A 16650-nucleotide genomic window follows, 5' to 3' on the forward strand; every position below is an offset into this window, starting at 1 on the left:
CAGAGTCTAGTTACAATATTTAGAGTAGTATAATAAGCAGAAACGGTAGCAAATAAAGCACGAACACTGTGTTAAGACTGAATTTACTAAGAGAACATGTTCTGAATGTTTATAGGTATAGGAAACCTTTGTCAGTTTATCAACAGATTGCCAAAGTAGGTCAAGTTTCACTCTCTTATATACTAGGCCAGATTAACAAGTACCAAAAGGCACCAAATATACGTTTTTCGACCTTTGATGTGATTAGCTATAAAATAAAGCAGCATACTTTAAAACAGTAATTCAATATTGTAATTATATTACTTCCTTCTCAGAGAACCCAGCAAGCTACTGAGAGTATCCCACCCACTGGCAGAGCCTGGCAAGCTCCCCATGGCAATTTTGATATGCCAAAAACAGTAACAACAGGTCTCACAATGGAGACATTACTGGTGCTCGCTTAAGCAAATCGATGAACAACGGGAGGATAGTGCTACAGTGCTAATTATATTACTGAAGGTGAAACTATGTCAGTATACTATCTTAATAGCTATGTCCTTCTACCCATCTAATAGGAAATCTGCAGGAAAGTCTGGTACTAAATCTGGAGAGAAGACTGATACTAAAATGCCGAAGGAAAACCTAGCAATTGCTTTTCATTTAAAGAAAAAAAAAGTCATGTAACACATATACTTATTATTAAGACTTATATTTTCATGTGTTCTCCTTCTCCTATATAAGCTTTCTGAAAACCGAAACATCAGGCAGGAAGTAAGCTGATCTGCCTTGAAAGGAGAAAGTGGGGGAGGGAGATCGCATGCATTTCTAATCCATGACCAGCACGCTGTGTGAAAAGCAGTGGGGGAAACCTTACTGGATGTCTGCCACCTAGAAAACAGACAAAACAGTCATCATGTTTTAAGATTTCACAAGGGACTTAATCAGAGAACGAGCTGTACTGTGGGAAAACAACGAATCCCTTTCAGCTCTCTCTCTCTCTGCTCCTTTCCCTGTGGTGTCTGGATCTCACTGGACGGACGCTCCCTCGGAAGGTCACCTCTGTGTCTCTGCTGGGACGCCAAGCATGAAGCAAATTGTAGCAAAGACCTATTGGCTTTCTTAAGTAGTTGGAACCCCTTAAATGGCTGATAACAAGCCCTGCTTTGCACATGATGTCAAATTCTTTACCCTTGGTTACCAGATCCAAGGACTCTAAGACAAAGCACTTACTTTTCATTCATTTCAAGACACCATATTTCTAACTCCATGGAATCACCCTGTAGAGGGGACAATCAGAAGATATTTCAGTGATCTGTTTTCTTTTTCAATCTCTTTGGGTTTTATTTAGTGATGCAAAATACTACATTGTAATTATAAATATATTAGAAAGCACAAATAGCACAAAGCAAGAGATAATGAACCAGGGTCAACTATAAGCAAGGAAAACATACACTTTAACCCTTGTATTCAAGGAATAAAAGATATTCCTTGAATATCTTTTAAAAGATATTCCTTGAATACAAGGAAGTAAAAGATATCAAAGTACAAATCATCTTTTCTAAACAGGAGTGGGGATCATACTCTGTGTACTTTTTTTTTCTTTTTGGGTCACACCCGGCGATGCACAGGGGTTACTCCTGGCTCTGCACTCAGGAATTACTCCTGGTGGTGCTCAGGGGGACCATATGGGATGCTGGGAATCGAACCCGGATCAGCCGCGTGCAAGGCACACGCCCTACCCACTGTGCTATCACTCTAGCCCCCATATGTAGATTTTTATCACCTACTTTTTCCTTAATAAATAAATATGCACGATATTCTCCTTATAATGAAAAATTTCACATTTTGGGAGAGGGATGCTTCGGACCATACCTAGTAGTTTTCAGGGGCTACTCTGGCTCAGGGATAAAATCAAGGCCTCCTGCATGCACAACATGTGCTCCAGCCCTTCCAGCTCTTTGGCCCTTTATATCCTTCCCCTGAAATGTAGAGGGCACAGCCAGCAGAGCTTAGGTACTTCCACTGGATCCAACCAAGTTCAGTCACATGCAAGGCATACCTAAACCTCTGAACCATCTTTGGCCCAGTGAGGATATTTTGTTGTTGCTGTTTTGGTTTTAGGGCAATAGCAATAGGCCAGCAGTAGGGTGTTTGCCTTGCACGCGGCCGACTTGGCCGACCTGGGTTTAATTCTTCCACCCCGCTTGGAGAGCCCGGCAAGTTACCGAGAGTATCTCACCCGCACGGCAAAACCTGGCAAGCTACCCGTGACGTATTTGATATGCCAAACACAGTAACAAAAAGTCTCACAATGGAGACGTTACTGGGCCCGCTCAAGCAAATCGATGAACAACGGGAAGGACAGTGACAGTGACTGGCAGTGCTCAGGGACCATACCTGGCAGGATTTGGGAAACCATAGGATGTCAGGGATTGAACCCAGGTTGGGTTCATACAAGACAAACATCCTATGTTACTCCAGCCCCTCCTGCTAAGATTTTTAATTCCAAATCACTCTTCAGAAGGCTGGTATTCCAAATTCAAATATCTTCTAATTTTATAGGGGGTATTTTAAATTGAGACCCAAATTAAGAAATTTAAAAATCTTTTTAGGCTTGCTCTTTAAGCCGGTGTTCTTGAACATGTATCTTGCTTGTTTGTCTGTTTCTTTACTTGCTTATTTCCACTCTGGAGAAGCCTGTGTTCTCTCAAACATATACTTCTCCTCTTCTTTCCCCACCACATTTAAAAAAATAAGTATCAGAAGAACTATCATGCTTCACAAAAACCAAACAAACACCCAAATCAAAACAAACAACGTTTTTAGCTGTCTGATATTTCTGTCCAAACTACTCTGTCTCTTTTTGTGTTATCCTGAACTGACAGTGGAGTAGGACCCAGCTCCACCCACCACCCCCTTCCGGGGCTACTAAGGGCCTTTCCTACCGCATCAGCATCAATAAAACCTCCTGTCTCCAGTGGCACACACACACTTCCTGGCCGTAACTTTAACACACACACACACACACACACACACACACACACACACACAAACACACTTCCTGGCTAAAACCTTACCACCCCCTCACACACACACTCTTTCTGGCCATATCCTTACCTCAGAAGTCTTAAGTGAGATCTCCACACACATAGACCTCCCGACAGCGGGCAGCTGCCCTGCCAGTGCCTTCTTAGCTTCATGTGTAACCTCTGGGATGTCTTTGATTGCTAAATTGAACTAAGAAGCAAAAGGAATTCTGTTAAGCATTAATAAGAGATATTATGGAAAATTAAACTTCCTATGGCATGAGGGCACTGTGGGTAATGCAGGTTCTGCTCTGATTCACGACCTGCACTCTTCTCCTTGCCCCATAAGAAATCAAAGTCCCTGATCGAAGACTAAAGCCCCAAATTTCAAGTTAAAGAAGCTAACTAGGCGGCACTTGCCTGGCATGAGCCAGAACCCTGCACCATGTACAGTCGCCCACCACATATGGTTCCAAGTATTGCCGAAAGGAACCTCTGGAGAGAGGGTCAAGAACAGCCTTTAAACACTAGTGGGTGTGCCCCCCCAAACAACAAAAAAACCCAAAAATGTCAAACTTTCCCCAAAAAGTTAACTATGGAATGGAGAGACAGTTTAAAGGGCTGAGTGCATACTTTGCATGCAGAACTACTGGGTTCATTCCCTAGTACTGTTACCATTCCCTAAGTACTGCCAGGAGTTACCTCTGAGCCAGATTTAGGAGTCCCCTGAGCTCTGATGAGTGTGGCTTCAAATTCAAAATTACTTACCCAAGAAACAAAGATCAAAATTTTGGGTTTTTTTTTTTTTTTTTTTTGTGAGGGAGCAGGAGTTACTGCCTGGCTCTGCATTCAGGAATTACCCTTGGTGATACTTAAGGGACCATATGGGACGCAGAGGAACAAACCCAGTTTGGACGCATTCAGGCAAGTACCTTACCCACTGCACTATCTCTCCAGCCCCTAAATTCATTTTTTTTTTATTTTCTAAAGACTAAGTTCTTTCACATATCACAGTAGAAATCTGTAAGTCAAATAAAGCTAGAATATTCAATAAAAAAACATATTTTCCAAGTGAACAGATCAAATGGTATTAGAAATTTTCAGGTTATGATTTAACATTATTATAGTCTTCCTTAGTATTTCACTATGATTTCCTGTGTCACATATCTCAGTATACTATTCCTTAGCAGAGAAGGGAAATATTACCCAATCTGATCCAGTTGGAGACGAAGATGAACGAGTACAGATCTTCTCACCAAGTCTAGCCTGCACAATCACTTGGACTGTCTAAAGAAAAGAAATCAAAGACTGTAATTACACTAATTTAGAAAAGTATTTAAAACATTCAAGGACATATTTTAAAAAAGAAAACTATAAAAAAATATTGTAAACATTCCTGAGGTTACAGTGACAATCAACTGCAGGATGTAGCACTGGATGCTTAGACTCACATGGCAGAAGGAACGCTGCGCGTGGCAAGTCCGACCATGGGTTTAAATAGTCACTGCCACGCAGTTATGTAATCATAGTAGACTTTAAACAAGAATTCCACAAGAATTCCCATCATTTGGTCCATATGGCAAAAGGCTTCCAACTAATTTTACAGCCAGAAACTACTGCATATATTGCTCCTGCTTAGCAATGGTTGACAGGAAGAGGCAGGAGAGGTGGGAAGGATTTTCAGATTTAGGAAAATGTAACTTCCAGAGCATCCAAAATTCAATTTTCATTTCTCCTTTACCCACATGGGAACAGTAATTGCAAGTTAGACATCTCGGAATTAGTCGCAGCTTAGGGAGAGATGCCCCAACTGTCTTCCATTCCAGTCCACAGTCTTTGTTCCCACCCCAGGGGAACATTCTGTGCCAATAACCTGGCATAATAGCTTGACATTTCTGCAAGAGACTTGCAGGCAAGAAAAAAAATTTTTTTTGAACAAGTAGCTGCAGAAATTGGAAGTTACTTTTTAGTTACACCCCCAGTACCGCCCCCAACCTTCACAGTTTGGTTTACAACAGACAGAAGTATCCCTTAAAATGGGCAAGCTGCAAGCTGTTATGCTGTATTTCCAAAAAGGGAGAGGCATGAAAGTTATTTCTAACAGTTTGAGGAAAAAAGAATGAATGCATTACCTTAAGGGCAAAAAATTTAATGAACTTGTCCAGGTCCTTTCTGTCCTGGGAATTGAGATCAGTTTCCATTGCCTATAGGAATCTAAGATGTGAAAATGTGTTAAAATATGACTAATATAATTTAAAAGCAATTAGAACATCAAAGCATACAGAGATGGCATTGTCTACTAGCTGCAAGAATAGTCATGTAGCCATTTTCAAGAAGAAAACTTTCCCTAACTAAAGATACCAAAGATACTATTCTGTGAAGAAAATAAATTTCAAAGAGCTAAATCTTGTAACTGAAAATACAGGAAGCATAAGACATTTTAACCTGAATTTTATAATGTGAAACATAACTTATTTGTTAAAAGAAAAACACATCACCCAGCACACTGAAGATGAACTTTTTACAAGATAAAAACTGATAAAACATAAAATGAGTGAGTTCATTGACACTCCTTCAAAATACAACTAAATCTATTTAACACTGGGGGTGGACCCCTTTTAAGAATCTAATGACATACTAGTTTTCATTTTAGAGTGTAGGGGGTTGGAACAGAGGCCCAGGGACTACTCTGTGCCAAAGAATAAAGCAACCTCTATTTCTCAGATACTAATACTAGTTGTATCAGTATGAAATAATCATGTGACACTTTTTGTTTTGTTTTGAGGCTACATCGGCTCTGCTCAGGGATCACTCTTGGTGGACTTAGGGGACCTTAAAGGGTGCACCCAGGTCTGCCACATCCAAGGCAAGAAGCACCTTACTCCTGTGCTCTCTCTCCAGTCTGAAAGGCTTTGAGACAGTATAGTGTGTGTGTATATGTGTGTGTATATATATATATGTATATGATAGACATATATGACCTTTTCCATATAGTAGAAACCTTCCCATCAGTGTGCAAAACTAAGAAAATGGCTTTCTGCTATGTAGTCTGGCAGTCATACTAGATTAAAGCTTATTTATCTGTGAGTAAAAAATATTCAATTAACCTTTAAACAAAAGAAAAAGAATTGGATTACATGGCAAGCCCTATCTCCAGAAAAGAAAAGCACAAATAGAAACATTTGGATATCATTTCAAGTTCAAATATTTCATGAAGGACATAATAACTCATTTCCCAAGGCTGACATAATTTGAGCTGGGGATGCTGGTATGAAGAAGGAAACATTTAGACAGAGAAAAGCATGAACAAAAACACAGAAGCAAAAATGGGTTTAGAAGTATGAAGTACTCATTTGCAAAGGACTGTGAATGGACAATTAAGTAACATGGTTAGGGTGGCCAGACATGAGTCTAGAAAGTGAGCGCCTGGTCTGCACCTAGTGTGCAGAAAATGGGAGCCCCCCACCCCCAAACACACACGCCCAAGGCTTTGGAGATTAAATAGGAAAACAATCAAGTACTACACCCTTGTTCTGGAAAGAAAGCTTTGTTGTAGAGATGTAACAAAGTTTTGAGATCTAAAAATCAGGGAAGCCAATTAGGTTCTTGGCAATAGCTCAAACTTGTGATCAAGGCTAAAATTCTAGAACAGAAGTGGTTTGGAGATGTGGCTGGGAGAAATTTCCAAAGAGTCAACAAGTTTTATGGACTGACCCGAGACAAACGTTAAAGGACTGCCAGGGTTTTAAGCCACAGTACCTGAGAAGCAAGTTTAACTGGATTTCAGTTACAGAAACAGGAAAAGCTCTTGGGAGAAGTAGTTTTAAGGAAAGGTACAAACAAAAGGAGAGAGCTGGGAAGGAAGGAAGGGGGACGGGAAAAGAGAGAGACAGACAGGCAGATAGAGAAGAAATTTTAAAAGAAAGTAAAGTTTGAAAAATCCTACTATTCTTTATTGAGGTTTAAGTTACGTGTAATGGAGCCAGAGTGATGGTATAGTGGGGGCAGGCACTTGTCATGAATGTGGTTGATCCGGGTTCCAACCTCAGCACCCCCATATGGTTCCCCCAAGTCTCCTAGGAGTGACCCCTGGGCGCAGAACCAGGAATAAGCCCTGAGCACCACTGGCTGAGTGTGGCCCCCAACAAAAACAGAACAAAAAGTTTTCTGTATATACAAACATATACACAAAACTTGGGTGTATACACTATGTATATACCAACATAGCCACAATCTAGACCAAATTAACTTTTGAATGTAGTTTCTCTCATTCAATCCTATGTATATAATATTTACCTAAACCGCTGCATGTGGCACTTAATCTTCGTTGCTCCATTTTATGAATAATCATATTTTGCCTAACACCATGTAGGTCCATGGCAGAACACACAGACAGAAAACAACAAATCTAAGAGGCTGTCTCAGTTTTTCCCAAATTAGATGGGGTGCTGGTCCTTTTCAGGGGGGCAACAGTAGCCTTCTGGAGGACCCTCTGCTTGTTTCTTTAGTGAAGACAGATTTCCAGGGGGCCAATGAGTAATTTTTTTTTTTTGAAAAGGAGGAGGCAGGTTAAATACATCGGGGAACTTCTGGGCTAACTCATCGACCCTAGGTGTGTGAAAGGCAAGGAGACCATCTAGGTTGGCGTAATTACACTTTCTATATTCACACAACAAAGCTGCCTAATGACATATTTCTCAGAACATATTCCTGTCATTAAGCATTGCGTGACTTTATACTCCAATTTATAAATGTTACTGTTGATAAACATTTGACTTATTGCCTATACTTAGCTATTATATTCCTTTACTTGGGGCCTCCAAACATGCTCAGAGGGCTTCTCCCAGGGACAGCTGACCAGGGCAGGTGGCCCAATGCAAAGCACAAGGATGCAGTGGAGCCACACCCAGGGTGTTTGGGCTGCTGTGTGGTGCTGGGGAACATGCGTGCCTCATTCTTGTGCTATTTTCCCAACTGGAGCTATGAAATTCTTCTGTCATTTTGGGGATACATAAACACTCGCTGTCATCAGAGATAAAACCTGTGTTTGTGTTAATGTTGGTTCATAGACAACAGACATATTTAACTTTAACATGCACTGCCAGTTTTCCAGAAACAGTAGCACCAAGTGGGGTGTGAGATTTCCAGACTCCACACATGTAAAGAGAGCCTAGGGTCAGAGAGATAGGAAGGGAGAAAAGGCGCCTGCCTTGCATGTGGCCACTTCCCATCACCACATGGTCCCCTGACCACAGAGCCAGGAGTAGCCCTTGAGCTTCTGGGGTATGGCCCAAACTCCCAAACCAAAAACTATTTCCATGTCACCTACTCTTAAATGCCAATTAGGGATCTCTAGTGATCACATCAGGTTACTTAGGAATGGGGGTAGGGACCGAGAGGGGTCCAGAACAGGAAGAAATTATTAAAAAACAATTGTAAACTTGGGCGGTGACAAAGATCACTCTCGTGGTAATCCCTGCCCACTCTGGGGGTTACTCCTGGCTCTGGTGCTCAGCGGCTGATCTCAGTGGGACGACCATATGATGTTGGGGATCAAACTCAGGGTTCTGGTATGCATAGCCCCTTGTGGTGGTGATTCTACAGAAATGAACATGTCAAAGCTTACTAAATGTTACACTTTCAAGTCATAGTTTATTGTCAGTGACACCTTAATTAAGCTGTTTCAAATGTGGACTACCCAATGGGAAGAGGCAGAGGCCATTGGGACCTTGCATAGGTGGGGTCAGCCACCATCAGTTGTACTTGGCAGATACTCAAAGGCAGGCTCTGAGTGGGAAGTTTAATAGTGGGGAAAAGAAAGACCTCAGGTGTGGTCCTGATTGGGGGTTATTTGTATGGGAAATCTGGGGGCGGCCAAAGTAAAGTCAGAGTGCATCGTATGTGATTGATTTGGGGTACATATTTGCCTTTCTCTGGTTGGTTCAAGTTGAAAGCAGGGGCCAAAATGAGGGATGCTGTCAGTCATTAATCAAGTTCTGGCTGTTGGGGCCAATTTGTACCAAGGCTTATTGCTAGGCTCCCTGAACTAGTTGCAGGAGAGTCTAACTCCCCTGACTGTTGTTTCTTGACTCAGTAACCAGAGACATTAAGGTGGATTTCTGGGCTGTTTTCTGTTAGCTGTGGGTCTAGCTCTATCTTTATTTACTTGGGTTTTGGAGCCATACCTTGCCAAGTGCTAATCCTGGCTCTGTGCTCAGGGAATCATAAGAGGGTCCCCTATAGTGAATAATCCACTGTATTCTCTCTCTAATCCCACATATTTTTTTTATTTTCTGGGGCTGGAGAGATAATACAGCAGGGAAGGTGTCTGCCTTGCACACTGCTGATAAAGATTCAATCCCTGGTACCCCATATGGTGCCCTGAACACCACCAGTCGTGATCCCTGAGTGCAGAGCCAGGAATTAACCTGATTACAACCAGGTGTGACCCCAAAACCAAAAATAAACAACACAAAAGTTTTTCCCTTTCCTTCCTTTTTTTTTTTTTTTTGAAGGAGGAGGAGGGTGGGGTTTGTCATTGGGCAACACCAAGTGGTGTTCAAGGTCTTACTCCTGGCTGAATCAGTAGATCATGAGGGACCATATGGGGTGCTGGAAGTTGAACCCAGATCAGCTGTGTGCCAGGTAAACACCCTACCCTCTATACTGTCTTTCTAGCCCTATCTTGCCTTTTTGTTGCTGTGATAAACAGGGGAGGCACTGCAGTGTTCACTGGCACTGCACACAGGAGTTTCTCGGGCCAGCACACATCTGATTGAAACACAGCCAGAGTCACATCTGGCGGGTTTATGGGGCCAGGGATCCCAAATAGCAGTGCTGCCTGGATTGCCCAAATGTCTGTATGTCTCGGCAGGGAGGCGCTGGGATGGAACTCACTGCCTCATCCCATCCCTGCCAGGCTACCAAGCTGCCCCAGGGCTCCACCTAGAGTTTTTTTTGTTGTTGTTGTTGTCCTTGCTGTTGTGTTTGTTTGGGGCCACACCCAGTCATGCTCAGAGCTTATTCCTGGCTCTGGGCTCAGGGTTCACTACTGGCAGGGTTAAGGGACTGTACAAGGTGCCAGGGACAGAGCACAGTCCAGCAGCGTGCAAGGCAAGCGCCTTCCTTGCTGTACAGTTCGGCCCATAGCATAATTACTTTGAGATTTGACTCTATGCTCGATATTTTTTCTTTTTATTACTGTGCAGTATTCTCTAATGGAGTCTATGGATGAACAGAGGTTCTAATTTCATGAAATCCAAATTACTGACATTTTCTTTAATGGTTACCATTTTATTTTTTTGTATTGGGGTACACCCGGTGGTGCTCAAGGGACTATATTCAGTGAAGGGGATTTAACCTGGGGTCATCACATGCAAGGCCAGTGCCTAAACCCCTTCACTATCTCTCTGGTCAACTGATTTAGCAGTGTTCTGTGTTTTTAAACTTTTTCTGTGGTTGTTGATCAAAGTCATGAAATATTCTCCTACATTTTCTACTAGACACATTATTTACCTTCTATATTATATTCAAGGTCTATCTCAAACTGACTTTTATGGTGTAAGATTGAGATGGAGGGTTTTTAATTTTTAGCCAATTGATTCATTTTATTTTTCAGATTAATGTCAAAATGCCAGGAGACCCATCTGAAAAAGCCAAATCTAAAACTAATGGAAAAGGGGCCAGAGCGATAGTACAGCAGGGAAGGTGTTTGCCTTGCACACAACCAACTAGGGTTCAATTCCCAGTATCCCAAATGGTCCCCCAAGCACTGCCAGGGGTAATTCCTGAGTGCAGAGCCAGGAGTAACCCCTGAGCAATGCTGGGTATGACCCAAAAAGCAAAATAATAAATAAATAAATAAAACTAACAGAAAAGGTTAAAACTGACATCAAAGACGGAGATTAAGTTTATGGGGGCTGGGGGTGGGGGAAATATTGTTAAGACTGTAGCAGTAGGAACTGGAGAAATAGTAGATCAGATAAGGCACTTGCCATGAGTGCAGTAGATCCAGGTTTGATCCCTGGAACTTACAAGGTCCCAGAGTCAACTGGAGTGATCCCTGAGCAGAGTCAGGAGTAAGCCTTGAGCACAACTGGGTATGGCCCCGACATAAAAACAAACAGAAGACTATAGCAGTAGATAACTCACCAAGAAAAATAGAAACATGAAAATAACAAAGATCACCAGAAAATACCTGCATAAAAGAAACATAAAAAGAAACGTATGGCTAATCAGAGAAACTAGAGGTACAACAGTTTCTGAGTTCTCACTAAAATGCAGGGAGGGGACTTAACCCTCCAAGAAGGCCAAACAATAGAAAATCCTTTTGCAGCAGGCAAAACTTTTTTTTTTTTTTTAGGTAGTCATCTAGGACTCAGCAACAGTTCAGCAACAGACAACATTTTATTAAGGTGAGAAGTACATAGTATGCCCATGGGAGAAAATTCAACGAAAAGTAACTCAAGGTAGTGACTTACAGTTGTAAATTATACGGATTTCCAACAACAAAAATTTTTTTAAATGTAGACAAATGACAGGACAAAGCAAGTTAAGGCATCCAAGGACAGAAAACTAAAAGGCAATATGGGAAAAGAGTAGGCATGATTTGTTTGCCCATTCCTTCCGTGCCTTCTCTGGGTTGATAAAAGTCTGTTTCCACTAAAAAGAAAATTTATAGCCTGCCTTTTGACAGACGAGGGGAGGGAGAGTAGACAGAGGTTCTCCCCCACTAGCAGCCTCTTAATTGCCTTCTGCTCCACATAAATCTCAAGGAGGCAAATTTGGGGAACATTCTGGTTTCCTACAGTCTCTAGAGATGAGAAAAAGGCCATAGGACTGGGGGCTGTGTTGCTAATCACTGCGGGAGTAAAGTTTTCTTAAAGTGGTAACGCAGAATTAATTCAGCTACTTTAGATACAGGAAACGATCTCAAGCCACTGACTTAAAGGATTTTTCCCTGTTGGTGAGGGGTCCACACATAGGGAGGGGCAAGAAACCAAGGAAGGGGAGGAGTGGGGGAAAGAGAGAAACCAACAAGGAGAAATACAACACCCACACCCCAGAGAAGAAATGGTTGTTAGAAAAAGATGCTATAAAACAGTCCACTGAGACCAAGAACAGGTTAAAGCCGTAAACCAAATTACGAAGAGCTACCTTTTGGGGACTCTTTGTATGTTTGATGAGACTGGAAATATACAGCCCTCTTTAAGACCATCCTGGGGCTCAGGTGCAGAAGCTGTTGAGGGTCTAAATGTGGATAACAGAAGAGTGAGTGGGGATGGCCCAGGCCCTCAGCACAAGGATCCCAGGTTTGTTTTCCTGCAGGGAGGGGCTGAGGTGCGGAATATCAGAGACCTTGCACATGCAAGGATGTAACACTAGGTGAACTACATCTACTCAGGGCTCAATTTGGACTGTGAGACGGGCTGGCCTTCACGTCCTGGTGATGATGGTGAGCAAGATGAACAAGGATGCCCAAATGAGAGGGCAACCACAGCTCGAAAGAAACCGGGAAAAAGAACCCCATCTAAAGTTGCTGAGTGCTATGTGAATTGATGTGGCTGGAAGGATCAATTGAAGGAATGCTGTAAAGACAAAGAAAAGGGACAAGGCTGAAGAAATAGTGCAGTAGGAATAGTGCATGCCTTGCACACAGCCCATCTTGGGGTCATCATCTGAACCACACATGGACCCCTGGGCCCATGAGAAGTGATCCCTCTGCCCACATCAGAAGCAAGCCCTGAGCACTGCAGAGTATGGCTTAAAAACAAAACAAAAACAAAAAAGGACTAGAACATGTTTCTGTTGATGACTTGGTTACTAAAATCACACCAAACGGCAGAGCTGTGGACCTGACTTCATAAGGCAATTCGACAAAGAATAAGAACATTCTTTGCTCAGGATCTAAGGCTGAATTTCACTGCTTTGTTTTGTGGTTTTACTTCTGAAAGAAAAATCTGCCATAAATTGGCAAACTGTTTTCAAAAGAAAAAAAAATTTTGTATGATGGTGTATACAAGTTTTCAATATATATATATATATATGCAGCTTCGACTTTTTCCCCTAAATGTGTTATTTTACTAAATACCTCCTAAGTGAGAATAAAGTTTCCTTGGAGGGTAGGAGAGAACAGCAGTAACAAATGTCAAAGTTAAAATAAAAAGACATTTGAAAGGGCTAAAGGAGTACCAGCTCAGGGCCCTGAACAGAGCTGAGAAGAATTGTGCTGGAAGACTGTGTGCCTTTCTTTCACACTGAAGTGGGGTTCTGTGTTCCCACCACTGGAGCATCCAACAGTACAAACATTACAATGGCACAATGACTCCTGGGACTTTTTGTACCACTGAAAGGATTATGTAACTGGAGTTAGATATTGAGCCAGAGGCCCCCGCTGGGGAAAAAGTTATCCTTAAGGCATCAGAGCTTTCTGTTCCTTTAGTCCCAGTCCAGGCCATTTATTCAACCTTTACAATTTAAATGCAACATAAGTTTATGCTATGCTTTCTTTGTTCTTTGCAAAATTCCTTCTCTGAGTGTACCAAGATTTAAAAGGGCAGTCTGTACCAACATTAAAGAGATATACAACTGATTTACTACCTTTCCTGACTTTTACTAGCCAGTAAGTACTAAATTTCCCAAACTCTACTTATGTATACTCTATTTTATTTGCTGCATTTTCATTTCTGTAAATACCACTTTAATTCAGGTCTCATTTCTTATCTGGAAGAGACTGACTGGGTGAGTTACTTGATCTTTGAAAGGGATCAGGATATACCATCTCAAAATATGCTACTTTGGCATAAAGACTATTTTAAGCCAAGACATTTGAGATTTAACAGATGTAGAAAGAAAAACCTTCTCTGAGCTTCTCTTATCTGACTAAAAGCAGAAAACTTCTGAAAAATGAGGACTGTCATAAATTCTTTTTTTTTTTTTTTGTCTTCTGGGTCACATTCAGTGATGCTCAGGGGTTACTCCTGGCTCTACACTCAGGAATTACTCCTGACGGTGCTTGGGGGACCATATGAGATGCCGTAGATTGAATTCAGGTCGGCGTTTTGCAAGGCAAAGGCCCTACCCGCTGTATTATCACTCCAGGCCCAATTGTCATAAATTCTTATTTTGGGTTTGCTTCTAGTCCTGGTAGAATGATCTAGAGTAAACCTGCCATAAAACCCTCTCTGGAGGAGGAACTGCATGATTTTTTTTCTTAAAAAGGAAAGACCAACTGTACATACATAAACAAATATTTTCACAAGACACATTTTCCATTTGTTTTAAAGATACAGTGTTCTTTCCTAAAGAAACCTGTTTGGGGTCAGCAGTAGAATAATCAACACCAAAAAAAGAGAAAGAAGGAAAAGAAACCTAGTGGTTCTTCCATAAAAGCCCCCTCTCTTCATTCCTTTCTCTTGCAAAGCTGACTTAATCGTCCAAAATTTCAAACTCAAATTTTTGAAACTCCAAATCAACTCAGTGTTTTGAGTTCTTTGTCAAGGCACATTCCTAGGGTAATCGCTTTGCTGTCATTAATAAATTCAGTCTTTCTCTTGCTCAAGACAATCAATGGAATCTGAGGCACCCAGTCCCCAAGTACCAAATGAGAGAGCACTGGAAACTTCCTCCTTCCCAATACTTGCTTTGAGATTACATTGTAAACCTCTGGCAAACCACTGAAAGACTAATCTCAGTAGAGCATTGCATAATCATATTGCTCTTCTGCTCCAGACTTTTTAGCAAACACCAGCCTGACCTTTAAGATTCCTTATGCCAAGTTAGCGAAGAAAACAGGTGGGATGACTTTGAAAAAATGATCGGAGGCCTAATGAAAATTCTGGGGAAAGATCTTGATCACCGAAACTCACAAATAAATGGTGATCCTAGATCAGGGTCTGGTGTACAGAGGCATATGCTCAGAAAACTCATTTTAGGACCCAGAGTGATAGCACAGCCTTGCATATGCATCTGATCTAGCTTCGATCTCTGGCATCCCATGTGATCCCCCGAGAACTGACAGGAGTAATTCCTGAGTCTGGAGCCAGGAGTGTGCCCTGAGCATCACTAGTTGTGCCCCCTCGCCTCCTCCTCCTCCTCAAAAAAAAAAAGGGGGGGGGGGGGCTGGAGCGATAGCACAGCGGGTAGGGCATTTGCTTTGCACGCAGCCAACATGACCGACACAGGTTTGATTCCCAGCACCCAAACATAGGTTTGATTCCCAGCACCCCCTATGGTCCCCTGAGCACTGCCAGGAGCAATTCCTGAGTGCATGAGCCAGGAGTAACTCCTGAGCATCGCCGGGTGTGACCCAAAAAGCAAAAAAAAAAAAAAAAAAAAGAAAGAAAAAACTAATTTTATTTGCTCAGTCAGGTTTTTGGAGCTCTTTAATTATAAAAGAGAGATTCACATTCTTAACGCAATTTATTGAAAAATAAAACTGCCAAGTAAACAAGCACTCACAACTGAAAAGAGGTATGTGACCCTCCAGCAAACACAACTAAAAAGTCAAAACACATTAAAAAAAAAAAGTGCGAACACTAGGGCCAGGAAGAGGGGACTGCAAGCAGGAAAGCGCATACATGGGCACCACAGCGACCCCTGGCGAGCAACAAAACTAGAATGTTAACAAGCACCAGGACCAGGTATCCACGTGAAACAGCCCCCACCCCATCATCAAGCGGTAAACAAAGGGGTGGGGAAAGCACAACTTAAAAGAAAACCATTCAGGGCTTGAGTGATAGCACAGTGGGTAAGGCACTTCATTTCACATGTGGCTGACCTGGGTTTGATCCCAGATACCACATATGGTCTCCCAAACCCCACTAGGAGCAATCCCCAAACCCTGAGTGTCGCTAAGTGTGGCCCCAAAACCAAAAAGGAAAAGAGAGAAAATTCAGTCCCTTGTGATATTACTCACACCAAGTGAAGTGATAACTGGCTAATATGTATACACAAAATAATACTCTCAAAATACCAGATTAAAGATGACTATTGCTTGGGAGAAACGAAACCATTTGGGGAAATGAAAACTGGAGCAGAAAGTGAACTGGTATTATCATTCCAGTTTCATAGCAGGATAATACCTACCTCGGGGGAAAGCAAGTTGGAATTCTGCAGTTGGGAGACTGTGGGGCAGTTTGAACTGAGAATATTAAGTATCTGACTTTCTCTTTAGATTTGGCAGACTGCCAACTGGCCATATTAGTCACTGGCACCAGCATGTTAAAATGGCCAGAACATCTTTCTGTGTTCATCAATGTCTTCTGATGGACTGGTTGATGGGTTTGAAGGTAATACATCAGTTGGGAGTACTGAACTGAAGTGGGACTTTCAGCTACCACTTAGTTCAAGTCAAGGCCCTTTTTCTTCACAGCCATCTAGTCTCTCCATGCCGCAAAGCACTTCTGCTAGCTTTCAAACTTCTTGGCCCTTTCTTGACAATATGCTGAATATGCAAGTTCACCAGAGCTACTTTACTTCCTTATTAAAATATCTGCCCTAGAGACATAACCCAATTACTATGTATAATTTCAGGTATTTATGGAAAATTCTATGTAGTTCCCACTCAAACGTTTAATTAAATTTATCAGTGTCACCTTTCTGAAATGGCTTAATGAGGTCAAAAATGCATTTAAAAATTGTAATG

The 16650-nt window shown here is 41.9% G+C and overlaps 1 protein-coding gene across 10 annotated transcripts in view; it reads right to left on the minus strand.

Moving 5' to 3' along the window:
- The window catches only part of ATG13 (autophagy related 13), a 47665-nt gene that overhangs the window by 17436 nt on the left and 13579 nt on the right, over positions 1–16650 (minus strand). For all 10 annotated transcript variants that reach the window (XM_056132751.1, XM_056132819.1, XM_056132811.1 and 7 more), the window contains 4 exons: positions 5138–5219; positions 4212–4292; positions 3097–3216; positions 1210–1256 (listed from right to left, as the gene is read on the minus strand). In XM_056132751.1, coding sequence (XP_055988726.1) covers positions 1210–1256; positions 3097–3216; positions 4212–4292; positions 5138–5206 — 317 coding nt within the window. In that variant the 5' untranslated portion in view covers positions 5207–5219. The remainder of the gene's footprint in view (positions 1–1209; positions 1257–3096; positions 3217–4211; positions 4293–5137; positions 5220–16650) is intronic.

The sequence above is a fragment of the Sorex fumeus genome, unplaced genomic scaffold (genome assembly GCF_029834395.1).
Source record: "Sorex fumeus unplaced genomic scaffold, SorFum_2.1 ptg000007l, whole genome shotgun sequence".
NCBI classification, from domain to species: Eukaryota; Metazoa; Chordata; class Mammalia; order Eulipotyphla; family Soricidae; genus Sorex; species Sorex fumeus.